This window comes from Parasteatoda tepidariorum, chromosome 10, assembly GCF_982258835.1.
Source record: "Parasteatoda tepidariorum strain Cologne lab strain chromosome 10, Ptep-v5.0, whole genome shotgun sequence".
NCBI classification, from domain to species: Eukaryota; Metazoa; Arthropoda; class Arachnida; order Araneae; family Theridiidae; genus Parasteatoda; species Parasteatoda tepidariorum.
The window spans coordinates 7,495,877-7,510,911 of NC_141764.1; the positions used below are offsets into that span (position 1 = coordinate 7,495,877).

At 34.8% G+C, this 15,035-nt stretch overlaps 3 protein-coding genes across 3 annotated transcripts in view; 2 read left to right on the forward strand and 1 right to left on the reverse strand.

Annotated features, from left to right (window-relative positions):
- LOC107444343 (long-chain fatty acid transport protein 4) overlaps positions 1-7,326 on the forward strand; it is a 51,620-nt gene extending 44,294 nt beyond the window's left edge. Inside the window, exon 12 of the mRNA XM_043054787.3 lies at positions 6,735-7,326. Within this exon, the coding sequence (XP_042910721.2) occupies positions 6,735-6,892 (158 nt within the window). The 3' untranslated portion in view covers positions 6,893-7,326. The remainder of the gene's footprint in view (positions 1-6,734) is intronic.
- On the reverse strand, positions 751-5,301 carry LOC147802121 (uncharacterized). The gene has a single exon (XM_087153256.1). It carries the CDS (start codon positions 5,299-5,301, stop codon positions 751-753), a length of 4,551 nt encoding a protein of 1,516 aa, XP_087009382.1.
- Positions 7,327-9,495: 2,169 nt separating the features above from the next.
- Positions 9,496-15,035, forward strand: LOC107448353 (uncharacterized). The gene is made up of 2 exons (XM_016063517.5): positions 9,496-10,376; positions 14,466-15,035. The coding sequence occupies exons 1-2, from the start codon at positions 9,625-9,627 to the stop codon at positions 14,878-14,880; spliced, it is 1,167 nt and encodes a 388-aa protein (XP_015919003.3). The 5' UTR covers positions 9,496-9,624; the 3' UTR covers positions 14,881-15,035.

Below are 15,035 nucleotides of genomic sequence, written 5' to 3' on the forward strand. Positions count from 1 at the left end.
GTTATACTTACGAGGCAATGTGTAAATAGGCTGAATATTCTAGGAAGTTTTATTATTGTGATTTGTGCTTAAATTTATACGTCATTTTACCATTCAAAAGAGCTTTCTGTAGTTTACAAGTTCTAACTGGTTGCGGGCCTAAAACAAATGTAAGAAAATTAATATCACAACGTAAAGTGTAAGGCTTTGTGATGTTCTCAACTCGTAATAAACTACACTGTTGAGTTTTTACAACAATGAACATAAATTTATTAATAAAAAACAAAAGATTAAGAAAATTAACAAAAATTCAGAATGGACACATCTAAACAAAATAATACATCCGCTCTCTCCAAGAGCGCAACCCCTTCTACTCTTTTTTATTTTCCACCCACTCTCATCTTCCACCACACGACGTCATAATAATGGCGTCACCTGGTATGACACCCCCCACCTAAAATTGGAGATAGGGTTCAAACCCAAACACTAGATGCAATTTTAAATTTTAACCAGGTGACTCCTAGGACATACAGCATAAAAGTACTTACCAATAGGTATATAACAAAGATAACATAAAGACATCTTACTTCATCATACGATACATCTAAACTAGAAAATATAAACAAAACAATTAATAATCACATATAACAATGTTGAATTATGCCATGGCTGCTAAACTAATCATTAGAAATAAGTAAAAAAAAAACTTTTAAGAATGTTCAAAAAGAGTCTAATAAAGTTTATTGTTGCTTTGTAGTTCACACAGGACCATCAACAGTTTAGTCTTGACAACGCATCGGCATTAGCAAGTTTTACACCTGGGCAATGCGTAATCGAAATGTTATACTTCTGTAATGCCAGAGCCCATCGTTGAAGCTTAGATGATTGAGGTGCATTCTTCGAAACAAAAGTCAACGGATTATGGTCCGTAATCAGTTCTATAGGTGATCCAAATATCCAAGTCTCGAATTTCTTTAAACTCCAAATGACGGCGTACGCCTCTCTTTCGATAGTTGGCCAAGCCTGCTGGGCTTTGGTCAACTTCTGACTGGCATAGCTTATAGGATGTAGTACACCATCCTTACGTTGAGACAAACAACCACCGATCCCTGTCGATGACGCATCACACTGTATCACAAAAGGTACTCCGAGCACAGGAGTACTGAGGCTGGTTGCCTCCATAAGACAACGCTTCACGCTTTGAAATGCAATTTCGTGGTTTTCCTTCCAAGTAAGTTCTTCCGGACATCTTTTCTTCGTCAATTCCGTTAATGGCAATACTACTTCTGAATAATGTGGAATGTAATCTCGATAATAATTACAAAGTCCTAAGAAACTCTTTAACAGATGCTTTGACTGAGGCCTCGATAATTTCTGAATCGCTGCCACTTTATCTGGGTCTGCACCATGGCTACCGGATCCGACGATGTGTCCTAAGTATTTGATGTGAGTTCTTGCAAAGGAACACTTTTTTAAGTTTACAGAAAACCCTAATTCTAAAAGCTTTTCAAAAATAATATCAATGTGTACCAAATGTTCATCCCACGATTTTGAATAGATAGCAATATCATCGATGTACGCCCTTGCAAAATCTTGATATTTCACAAGTGCTTGGTTCATGACCCTCTGGAAGGTTGCTGCGGCGTTTCTCAATCCGAAAGCCATAACTTTAAAACGATACTGTCCTCTATGAGTTTTAAAGGAAGCTAAATCCTGGCTCTTTTTTTCTAATGGTATGGCCCAATAACCCTTGAGCAGGTCAACTGTTGATATCACGTTGGCTTTCCCAATTTCAAATAATAAATCAGTCTGATTTTCCATAGGAAAATCGTCCGGTATTGTCACTGCATTTAGAGATCGAAAGTCAATACAAAGACGAAGAGCTCCGTCCTTTTTCATGACACATACTATAGGATGAGAGATTTCAGCGTCGCTTTCTTCAATTAAACCTAGGTCTAACAATTCTTCAATCTGCTTCTCAACTTGGGGTTTCAATGCTTCTGGAATTCTATATATGTAAGGCTTTTTCCTATCAGCTTCGTTTATTCTAATCTTGTGTTCTCCGACTTTAGCAATTTGGACTTTATTCGAGAAAACAGTTTCATATTTCTTTAACAAGTCTAATATATTTCTTCTTTGACTATTCTCTAAATGGTTTAAATCAATCTTTTCAAGTTCAAAATTTCTCGGCATGTCATCAATACTGGGTGTGGGCTGAACCTCCCCTAAATCCTCCTCATTCTCAAATATTACTCCTATAGCCTGCACTCTCGGAATAAATCTCCTAATTTTGTTTACATGCACGTTTCTTATATTTCCATCTACCAACTTTACTTTGTAAGAATCGGGATTGTAACGTTCAATTATCTCCGCGGGTCCTGTCCACCTAGCATATAGTTTATTTGTTGAATCGGAAATCAGTAAATAAACTTGATCTCCCGGACGAAATTCTTTGTATACCGCTCTCCGGTTAGCATACTTAGCATAAGCACTTTGTTTTACGTCAGCTATTAGGGATGCCTGCTCCACAGCCTTTTCTAAATTAAATTTTAATTCCTGAAGGTATTCAATTGCGCTTTTCCCTACATTTATAGGTAGTGGAATCTCCCCTGACCATGATGATTTTAATACCGCAAGCGGACCCCTAGCCTCTTTCCCATACATTAATTTAAATGGCGACACCCCGGTGGTGCAGTTCGGAATCTCTCGATAGGCAAACAACAAATATGGAATATATTTATCCCAGTTTTTCGGATTAGTTCGAATTATATGGTGTAACATACGCTTTAAAACTTGATTATACCGCTCAACTAAACCTGAAGATTGGGGATGTCCTGGTGTTGCAAACCTTGGAGTCGCTCCCAATCTAGCATGAAATTCTTGGGTCAATTTAGAAATAAAATTTGTGCCCTGATCGCTAGCTATTACCCGAGGTATACCTGTCCTCATAAATATTTCTAAAAGTGCATCGCAAGTTGCTTTAGCTGTAATTGTTTTTAAAGGCACTGCTTCCGGCCATCTGGAATGTTGATCTATTAAACACAATACATACTTATGTTTTCTCGCTGACGGGGGTTCTATTGGTCCTATTATATCACAATTTACTATATCAAATGGAAACTCAGGTCTATTAATTGGTGTTATTGGTATTTGATCACTTGCCCTCTCTCTACTCCTCAACTGACAATCCTTACAAGATCTACAATAATCCTCTATTTCTTTTGACATGTTCGGCCAATAAAATGAATATCGTACCCTTTCTTTTGTTTTTCTCATACCCAAATGATTCGCGAAAATTGATTCATGACCTAATTTTAAAATTTGTTCCCTTCTAATTTTTGGCACTACTAATTGCGAAATTTCTTCTCCCAAAATTTTATCTTTATGATACAGTAAACAATCCATTTTAAAATACCCATTTTTCTGTTGCTCTGCATCTTTAAAACTTTCTTTTAATGTTTCACAATTCCTCTGCTGTTTTTTAAATATTTCTACATCTGACAACTGACCTATATTATGAATCGTTTTATTTTGAGTATCCGATTCGACACAACAAATGATTAACTCTCTATTTGAGCTTTCGCATGGCGCCTGTTCTAATATCAACATGTCTTTTTCCCCCTCCGTTTTTTCAAAAACAAATAAAGAATCACTTTCACCCCCTTCGCTTCCCCCTTTCTGTTTTTCATTTGGCGACTGTGAGAAAGACGAGACTTCTCTTTCATTAATATTCATCGACTTCTGTAACATTTCATATACTATTGGAGTAATAATGCAAGGTACTACTAATTTTTCAGTGACAGAAAATAATACATCTACATCACTTGTTGGATTATTGGGATATTCAGATTTTAATGATATTTTAAAGGTTTGCAAATCTGCAGTTATGGTCTCACCGAATGCTGATATCAATTGAACTTTAGAACAATCATTATTTTTTGAACATGATGGAATTACATTCGAATTAAGAATTGGCATATCTGCGGCACTATCAATAAGGGCTTTAATTTCTTTTCCCCCCAACCATATATACGCATATTGTAAAGGTTGAGCATTTATTTCATCATTGAAATACGCTTTTTTGACTCTAGCGATTAATTTATCATCTGTTTTCGTTTTAATAACTGGGTCTTTTTTTGTCTGAAACGCTCCGGTTTTATTTTTTTCTTTATTATTGGGGCAAAACTTTAAATGTACAGCATGTTTACACAATTTACATTCTCTTAATGTATTACCCTCTCTTACCGAATTGACATTCTTATCATAATAATTATTTCTCATAGGAGGTGGTACATATTTTCCTCTAAAATTATTATTAAAAACTGATTCACTATGATCACGAATTTTAGCAGATTTATCATATATCTCGGAAAATGATCTACCTTTAGAAGTAAACCAATTATCACACAGCTCCGCTATTTCTTTCGGTCGTAACCATTTATCTAACTGTTTGATTCTAACATAACTTCGCATTTCTGGTTCTAAAGCATTTAATAATCGGTCACTAACCATTAATTCGTTCAAAGTTTCGAAATCTTTTACTTTTCTAAGTTGACAATAAAAATCCCAATTAGCTCTAATTCTACTCGCGAATTGCATGTGATTTTCATTTTTCAATCTTTTTGCGGATAGGAAGTTTTCTAAACAAGCTTCTGGGGTCGGCTGAAATTCTTTCAAAATAATGTTTTTAACTTTTCCATAGTCTTTCATTTCTTCCGCATCAACATAAATTAACAAATGGGCTGCTTTCTCTCCTAACAAATTAATTAAAATTTCTACTTTAAATTCTTCCGGGACTTTTTTTAGTTCAAACGATTTTTCTAAGGAAGCAAAATATAGATTCCACGTTTCGGGTTTAGTAGGTATCGGTAACGTAAGTGTTTTTATGCTTTTAATTAAAGTTTCTAAAGGGTAACTACTTATATTTTGCTCTCCCACAACAGTATTCGACACCCGAGACTCAGACTGGATCTTTGCTATTTCTAGTTGCGTTTTTGTTAATTCTAGTTTTGTTTTCTCCCTTTCCAACGCTGTTTTTTCAAGTTCTAGCGCGGCTTCTTTTTCTTGTTGTATTCGCTGTTGTTCCTTTCTTTCCCTTTCTTCGTTCTCTGACTTTAAAGTTTCTAGCCTTTCTTTTTCAAGACGTTCATTTACAGTAGTGATAATAAATTCTTTTACAAAATTGAAATCAGATGCATATTGCGTACTTTTCTCAATAACTTCTTTTAAATCTACTATTCTGTGCTCAGCTCGCACTGTGCACCCTAACTCCTTTGCTACTAAAACTAAATCTTCTTTTTTAATTCCTTTAATACTAAACATATTTAGTTACTTCCACTAGACAGTTCTTCAAATTAAACTCAGCAAAGTCTATTATATATTTCTCATTAAATCACAGTTCATGCACTAACAATCAAACTTGAGATTTCAAACAAAGCTTAGGCCTACCTCATTGTTCGCTCTTCTCCTCTAAGCAAGCTCTGGTTCTATCGAAAGTTGAGCGTGTGATGTTCTCAACTCGTAATAAACTACACTGTTGAGTTTTTACAACAATGAACATAAATTTATTAATAAAAAACAAAAGATTAAGAAAATTAACAAAAATTCAGAATGGACACATCTAAACAAAATAATACATCCGCTCTCTCCAAGAGCGCAACCCCTTCTACTCTTTTTTATTTTCCACCCACTCTCATCTTCCACCACACGACGTCATAATAATGGCGTCACCTGGTATGACAGCTTGCCATGTTATCCCTCATTTGACTCTATTTGTGTAAAATATGACTCTATTGTGTACCGTTTGATATTTTTTGGGTTGCTTGCGAAGTCTTTCGATTTCATTTGTTGTTTGCTTCATTGCAATTTGAATGGAAAGAATATCGTAAACACTATTAGTACAGTACAGAACCCGTTATCCGGAAATAAGAAAACCAAAAAACCGGAACGAAATTCGATAAATTTTTGAGCCATTTTTAAAAAAAAAATTTTTTTTCCTCATAAGATTTTAGGATTTTTTTTTTCTTTTTCGAAAGATGTTTACCTTACCATCATTTTGGAAATAATTATTAGTGTATTCCTTCATCGTTTATTCTTCTTTTTAAGATTATTTCCAAAAAAACATTTTTTTTGTTGGGTTTAACAATAAACAAACGGCTTTTTGTAGCGATTCAGAAAACCGGAAAAATCAGTTATCCGGAATAGCAATGGTCCCGATCGTTCCGGATAATCGGTTCCCTACTGTATAATAATAATGGAAGGCGCGCTTTTTCAAGTTTAGGCTTAAAGATCAATCGGAAGTCATGACCTGGAAGTCTTTCAGCCAATTTTAACCCTTCACACAGTCAACCATCCATTGTATATAGAGTTTGTCTAAAATAAGAACTCCCCTAGCCATTCGCCTGAACTCGTGGCAGTGACTGTTTTAATGAGGTATAACTGCTTCAAGTAGGGGTGTGGGGTCACTATTTAGGACAGGTTTTGGCTCGGGTCAGCGAGAGAAATGGAATCGTTTTCTTCGATCTATTGTGTTAGTCCTAGAGTGAAGAGAGATACGTTATTCTTGTTTCCACAGCAGCAGACGGCCTCAGACTTTGTGGCGGGGGGTGGGAGTTCTTACAATAGACAAACTATACCAAAATTTGTCTACCCCTCGAAACTTTGATTTTACAAGATATTTCCTATCTAAGAGTATGCCCTGATATCGTTTGCATTAACTTTGAAACTTACAGCATTTTGTCTTCTTTTGATTTCAGGCACTTACAAACTGAGGAAAGTGACTCTCCAAAAACAAGGATTCAATCCAGAAGATATATCAGATCCTCTATTTTTCGTCAATCACAAACAGAAGACTTATGTTCCACTGACCAAAGAATTATATTCAGAAATTGCAACTGGAGTTGTCAAACTGTGATTCACATTCGCTTCATATCTTCCACTTAAAATAAATTATGTCTCAGGCATTTACTCCCATTGAAATATAAAAATCATTTTTTGTGCACGATGGAAATGCTCTTGTTTCATGTCGCTATAAAATACATAGTATAAAATTAACGATTTTACAGTCCTGGGTGGGCCACACACAAAAAAAGGGGAACGAAAAGCAAGAGGTTTCCATTACCGGGCGCACATCATTTCTGCGCATCCTAATGAAAACGCCTCTCCTATGTCACTTGATTCCCTCTCGTTTCCTCAGTGTGTGGCCTGCTCAGGGAATAAAAATAATTTTTATTCCTGTTCTGGCGATTGTTTCTTCTTTAATTGTTTACATTTTCATATTGCTCATCGTCATAATTCTATTTTTATATGTTGCTAAATAAATAAATTTATTTATCTTTCATAACCAAAGATATTATGGAATGGTATTATTTTGTCTTTTTTTATTCTGTTATAATACACTAAAAAACGGAAAACTTTAAATTATGTTTATTACTTATCTTATGCAGCAGTTGCCAACACATGTGGCCTAATATCACGCTGGGCTAGGCTATGTGAAAGATGTGTTTTTAAAATATAATTACAGGTATTAATTGATTATTGAGAGCGAGTTTAGATTAAAACTGTTCAATTTTAATTTAGATATTAGCCCTAAGTTAATTATTTTTATTTAATAATTTTTTTTTAACTTCTTGGACGTTTTAGCTAACTTTTTCCCCCACAAATTTAACTTTTATCGTAAATTTTTTTATTGTAATTTTTTTTTTACATTTATTTTGCAATTAAAAAGATTGAAGCTTACTTTACATATGCATTACTCAATATCACTCTTCTCCAATTGTCTACAAAAATCACAACCCTCTTTCCCCTTTTAGGTGCTTACGTAATATTTGAACCCTTTTTACGTATTAAATACTGTTTGTCATATTTTCTATTTAGTAAAAAATATTAGGTTATCACAGCATTAAATTATAAAATGCAATTTTTGTACACATTTTATACATCAGAGCAAATTTAATATCATACGTAACAAGCTTTATTTATAACTGAAAATTTAAAAAAAAAAAAAAAATAGACAATTTCAGAAAAATATAGTTTTTTATATATTGGATTTTCAAGGGGATGCAAATACGTCCTCTTAAACCTTTTTGTGTGTGCCTGTGAACTCTTGAATGTTTTTCAGCTATACGAAAACTATTTGCACGAAGTTATAAATTCGTTAATCATTCTCAATCGTTTTCATTTCTGAAATCGTTTTAATTTCTTAGTCGTTTTAATTTCTCTTAGTCGTTTTAATTTCTCTTAGTCGTTGTCATTTTTGAAATCGTTTTAATTTCTCTCAGTCGTTTTCATTTCTGAAATCGATTTAATTTCTCTTAGTCGTTTTCATTTCTGAAATTATTTTAATTTCTCTTGGTTGTTTTAATTTCTCAAGAAATGTTCGACCAAAATTTGTTGAATAGTTCTTGAGAAATGAAAATTTAAAAAGAGAAATGTTTAAAACATTTTTATTTCTGAAATTATATTTGACTAATTTCATAGCATTTCCTCAAATCTGTTTCAAAAAAAGTTTGTTTAGTCCGAGATAGACTAATTTTAGTCTTATTTCGTAACTTACGTAGCTCGATTCACCTAGTTTGAGATTTACCCATCAAACTATTAAGACTAGCACTTACAACATAAAATTCCCATCTTTTGAACAAAAATTATTCAGGGTTATGTCTTGTTCTTTTGTCTCATTTTTTTTTGTCATGTACTTGAATCATGGTAAAAAAAGCATCGTTAAAAAAAAAGAACCCCATAAGAAAAAGCACTGAAAATAAATGTACCGGATTAATAACCACCTCTTTAACTTTGATATAAATTATCAAATTCGATTCGGATCGTGGAATGCTAATTTAATGAAATTAAATAATTCTTGGAACATAATTAGATATTTTTTTAAAATTATTTTTACGATACAAAGTATATTTAATGTTGACTGAAAGGAAATTTCAATACTTCAAATATTTTTATTACGTAGATAGAATACTATGATGTATAATAGTATTATTATACAAAATTAATCAATTAACATTGTCACTGAGAGAATTAATCAAAAATTATTTCAATTTTAAACATTTTTTTAAGAAAAAGAAATTACTAGTTGAGAAAGTATTTGTTTGTTAGTATATCACTCTACAATAAGTATAATTATTGAAATTTAGAACAAACTTAGAGTTGCATTAGAATCCTAATCGATTTTTTTATAGTGTGAAGTGACATACCGTTACGTAAAGGTTAAATCCTGTTCCCTTAAATATCTTATTTCATTCAAATAAGTATTTGCTTACATTTAAAGCGAGCTTAAAAATCCTAAATGAATCGGCTATTAGATTCGTATGATTTCTAACGAGGTGCCTTTTCCCCCCCTTTCACCATTGAATATTTTTCTCACTAAATGTGAGTCAATAACCAGATTTTTGAAGAGGAATGTTGTTTTACCTCTCCAATTCTACCCTTTCCTAGGGGAGCTTACCCTTCTCAAGGGGTCAGCAAAAAGAACCAGTTTCTGTTCCCCGGGCAGTGGATCCCCACAAATTCCATTGGACAATATTTCTTATTCAAAACATGTGTGGGGATTTCGGACAATGCGCAAAGCAGTGGAGTTTTCGTAGTTGCTGGCGGACCTGTTGAAAGACTTATCCGTTTGGAAAGTGTCGCGATAGGATGACGATTTCAAAAAGTGATGTGTTGCTTTTACTTAAAGCTTTTCGACTGCAAGAAGGTCATGAAGATCTCCGGTGTTCTTGCGGACTCTCGGAGGAATTTATTTGCTTTTTCGATGAAGTGGAAACTTTCAGAAGATACCAAAATGCCAGAAGTGTTCAATGGATCCATAAAGAATACGACTTGGAATCATTACGTGATGATGTTGACGTACCAGAAACAAGGACTCTGCTTAAACTATTTTCTGAAGCACCCCCTGTTCTTGTTTTATTCAGGTGTGGTCTCAAGCTTACGTCTTTTCATGAAAAAAACCGATGCGGTGAGTTTTTAACAAAAGCATTAATGTTCGTTTTGGCAGCGTTCGAAATAATAATAAACTCCTATACCTACTTGCATTTCGATGTGAATGCTATGGTTCTGGGGTTTTTAAAACTTGCCTGTAAATATCGCGTTCACCACAGCGTTTTGTCTGAAATTTTGAAAGTTTTTTACACCACACCTTGCTATAGATCCTTCAAGAGGATGCTCCGTTACGAATCGATTATTGAGGATGTGTTTAAGTACACAGAGGAAACTGGGATTGATGTGCTGGATGTGTGGAAAAGAACGGAAGAAAAGTTGAGAAGATCCGAGGAGTACTTTTATTGTTCTGTTTTCGAAGATATCAAAAACTTTATCCCTTTAATCAGATGTGGAAAAATGGAATTTATTTCTATAGAAAGTCATAGCTATTTGAAGTCAGCCCGAAAGCAGTAAGTAATTTTTCTCTACACTTTATAATAACATGTCTATTGATGTGATGATAAATTATCTATTGATGTGTTGGATCCAGTACAACATTGGCTACATCGGACAAACCAGACGAAGTTTTAAATTTAGGTAGGTAGGTACTTTATTTACGTTGCACTAGAGCTTCACAATGGGCTATTGGCGACGGTCTGGGAAACATCCCTGATCCGAAGACAGTTTTGATCCTCTGCAGAGGGGAGGCTTTGGTAGCCCGACGACCTACGCCCAAAGTCTTGCACTTTACAGTAGAGCAGTTTAACTAGGATCGATACCTCGCATCCTCGGTCCCTACACAGACTGATCCAAGTGGTCACCCACCCGCACACCGACCGCAGACTGTGATGCTTGTCTTAACAATCAGTCCAATGTGGGACATGTTTAGTTTCTGTCGACTCTGTTAATATTCGAGTAGATAAGAAGAGATTTCGAGTTGATAAGCGTTACCCTTAGACTTAAAATGTCAATTTATCAAGAATTTGATAGACTAACTATTGCCGGACATTGTTTGAATCTTTGGCCTAAATTCAATTTCAAAATTGACAAACTCCTTCTTTCATCCTCCCTCCCTCTCATTCCCTCACCACAATAAATAAATGAAAATTCTCCATCCCTTATGCGTCATGGATATTTAGGTTTCTCTGACAGATCATCATTCTTGGGGAGGGGGTTCAAAATTGATAATCTTCGTTTATTAAAATATTTTAGTAATATTGTAATAAATGTAAAAAAATAAATCATTTAAACTAATAGTAGTTATTTTTCATCAATTAAATAAATATATTACGCAACGATTAAATTTTTTATTAATTTACATGGATAAAACACAAAACATATGAATTGAGTTAAAATAAAGAAAAAATACACTCTCATTTTTTTACTTTAGTTAAAGTGAATTCAGAACATTTCTTTGGAAAATGTTATTACTTCATAATATGGAATTACTTTTGATCTAATGATCGGATTTTCCACATACAAGGACTATAACTCAATGGTTAATGGGGATGACATCAAATATGCTAATTAATTCGTGGAAATGATGTATAAGTATGCCCGCCATCTGAAAAATATGCTCTCGATAGTTTGGTCATGAGAGCAGTCGAATGTTTGGACCCCTTAATGTTAATTTTTATTTTTGCGTATTTCGCCATATCTCGTGAACTTTTTAAGCGAATCTGAAATTTTTTGCACACAATTATAAAAATCGTTTACCCAAAGATAATTCCCAGGAAAAATAACTTTTAATAATTATTTGACTTTATTATTTTTATAATTGGTCAAAAAATTTGAATTGTAAGATTTTTACAAATGTTAAAATCCTTTTAAAGAATTAAATTTTATAAAAAAAAAATGTGGACCAAATTGGTTGAAAGATTCCTGAGAAACCCTGTCGAACTGTTCTGTCAGCATATTTTGTTTAGAGATTCTTTACTCAATAAGAAAGAATACTAGACTTCCTTACTCAAATAAAAATTAGTTTTAAGATAACATTTTTTCGTATAAATACATTTCGGGTAATAAAATTAATGATTTACAAAAACCTTAAAAAACAATTCTTGCTTTCAATTCCTAGAGGAGGTTTAAACCCTGAAAACCTTATCCTGGGTGAGCCACTGCATCATGAAATTGATGTTGCTGATTCAAATAGTTTGTACAGGCGAGGTTCGAAACGGGGGAGACAAAAATTTTTCTTCCTTGGCAAACGAATTACAAATTTTTTTTTTTAATTTTATCAAAACGAATACACGTATATAGATATATTTTTAAAAGTTGATAACCATCATGAAAATAATTGAGGGTATTTATTTTTTATGAAAGTCTTTGAACAGCCAACCCATTTCTGGGTTTACGACTACCAATATTCAACTCCGTATCCTTGTAATTTTGATCCCAATCCAGAAGACAAGGGAGCTCCTGTATCAGTTCTCCCTCCAGAGGTATTGATTTGTTTTGGAAACATGGAGGACTTTGCGACTCGACAGATTTAACATGCATCAGTCACCATTTACTACACGGAGAGTCTTCGGCCGGTGGGGATCGAATCCACGAACTCTTTGACATGGGCCCAGTGCCCTACCAACCAGGCTATCCCGGCCCTGATTTTATTTATTGTGCGTATATCTCTCTCTACGTATGGCATGGATAACCTGGTTGGCAGGGCGCTGGAATAACGTTTGTGAGAACGGGAGTTCGAATACAGCTGGCCGAAGACTTCCCGTGTAGTAAATAGTAAATGGTGCTCGTTAAATCCGTCGGGTCATGAAGTTCTCCATATTTCTGGAACAAAATACACCTCTGAGGGTACTGAATTAGAGATTGATCGTTCTCTGCTTCAGATCAAAATTACTTTCTATATATGAATAGATTCACCCTATGAACGGGCGTGAAGTATGGGTAAGGAGGAAGTCGAAATTTCGAATACTTATTTCGAAAATTTATATGACTAAGAAAATATTAAGAAAGTTATCAAAAATCTAACCAATCATTATTGAGGAAGGTGGAATTAAAAACATCGAAACCTGTTTGATTGCTGAATAAAATTAAGACGATTAACAAAAAATTTTCAAATAATCGCTCCAACACAAACAAAGCTCTTTCAAATTTATCCCTTCATCCAACAAAGAATTCTAACTTCCTTAATTAATGATTCGGGAGATAACAATTTTGTATTGATTTCAGCAATTGATTATCCAGAATGTTAAAATGAACATGCTAGTTTATGTTCAGTTATAAAACAGGTCGCTGTGTGCTATTATTGAGCGGTCTTAATCCCTAATCAATGAAACTTACTTCATTGACACACCTCCATCTAAATAATGCTTTTCACGATTTCTTTAATACTCAAGAATTGAGCCTCGATGACTCAGGTCAGTGCTTCCCAAAGTGTGGTACGTGGATCCCCAGGGGTACGGGAACAGTTCAGTGGGGGTACGCGTTCTTATGCGAAATATCTTGCAACTAACGATAATTTCAAAAATTTTTTATTTAAAAACAAAGTTAGCCATGAAAATTTACTATTACGTATTTTTCTATTAGCTATTTTTTGCAGAGTTAACAGTTAATAATGAGTGGTGTCAACAGCGAGTTGTGATATTTAACTTTTGTGTAATTTTTTTACAGTAAAAAATACACATTCATTTTTTTATTAGTGGTACACAGCTTAACGAAAACTTTAGAAAAGGTACACAAAAGTCATAAGTTTGGAAAACACTGGCTCAGGGGATAGAGCGTTCGCCTTCCAATGAAGCGAACCAGATTCGAATCCCAGTCAATACGAATTCCGCATCCAGCTTGCACCGACCACAGTGCTGACGTGAAATATCCTCAGTGGTAGACGGATCATGGGTTAGAGTCCCCTTGCCGTCATGCTAACCGTGGGAGGTTCTCGTGTTCTTCCTCTTCATGCAACACAAATGCGGGTTAGCTCCATCAAAAAGTCCTCCACGGAGACAAATGTCTCCCAATACTCGATCCAGGAGTTCCTTTGTCTTCTGGATTTGGTTCAAAATTACAAGACTACGGAGTTGAACATTAGTAGTCGTAAACCCATAAAATTGGGTCGGCTGTTCAACGACGGTTATAAAATAAATTACTCAAGAATTCCAGCGACGGCTAATAGATACGAATTCCGCATCCGACTTGCACCGACCACAATGCTGACGTAAAAGAATTCTCAGTGGTAGACGGATCATGGGTTAGAGTCCCCTTGCCATCAGGCTAACCGTTGGTGGTTTTCCACTCCATATAACGCAAATGAGGGTTAGTTCCATCAAAAAGTTCTTTACTAGGGCAAATTTCTCCCAATACTTGATCCAGGAGGTCCCTTGTCTTCTAGATTAGGCTCAAAATTACAAAGGTACGGAGTTAGACATTAGTAGTCGTAATCACAAAAGGATTGGGTCGGGTGTTCGACGACGGTTATAAAATAAAAACTCTAATTCAGTACCCAGTTGATTTGTTACATGCTCACTTAAATGTTATTACTATTTTAAATGGATTTTATATCCACAACTGTTTAATGACACTACAATGTTATTTTCTACTGTCTTCCCTAGTTACAATGTCGGAATAACGATGGTCAAAGAATATGGCTCTATAACTTTTCGTTCTCTGCAAATTCTGCATTTGACACTGACTGCCCTTAGCTCAACTACTTCTATACCCACTGCACGCTGTGCATTGAAGTTATTGTGGATGAATATAACAGACCCCTTCCTCAACCACGAAGATTTCAACAAAAGCTTCACTCCAATAAGCACAAGACAGCACACCGTACTTCAACTAGCTTGGAGCAGGTATGCAGAATCGGTACTAGAAAACACAACTCCAGCGAGGGGGCCGAGATCCCTCTCTCATCTTTCAAGATGTTCCATCAGGCGACAACTGGCGGCGTGTCTTCAGCTCCCTCGTGGCGCTGAAAGACTTGTTGTTCCAAAGATTCTGAAGAACTATATACTTTTAGAAGATTGAAGTGTGTTTTTTTTCCGAGGGAGACATGAAAAATGAAGCCGCGCAACCGTCAACTCTACTGGATTTTGCCAGTTTTTCCACATCAGAGAAAATTCCCTAAAATGGAGTAAGTTTCCATAAACAATGCCTATAGAAATAAAATTTTTGCAATAAGA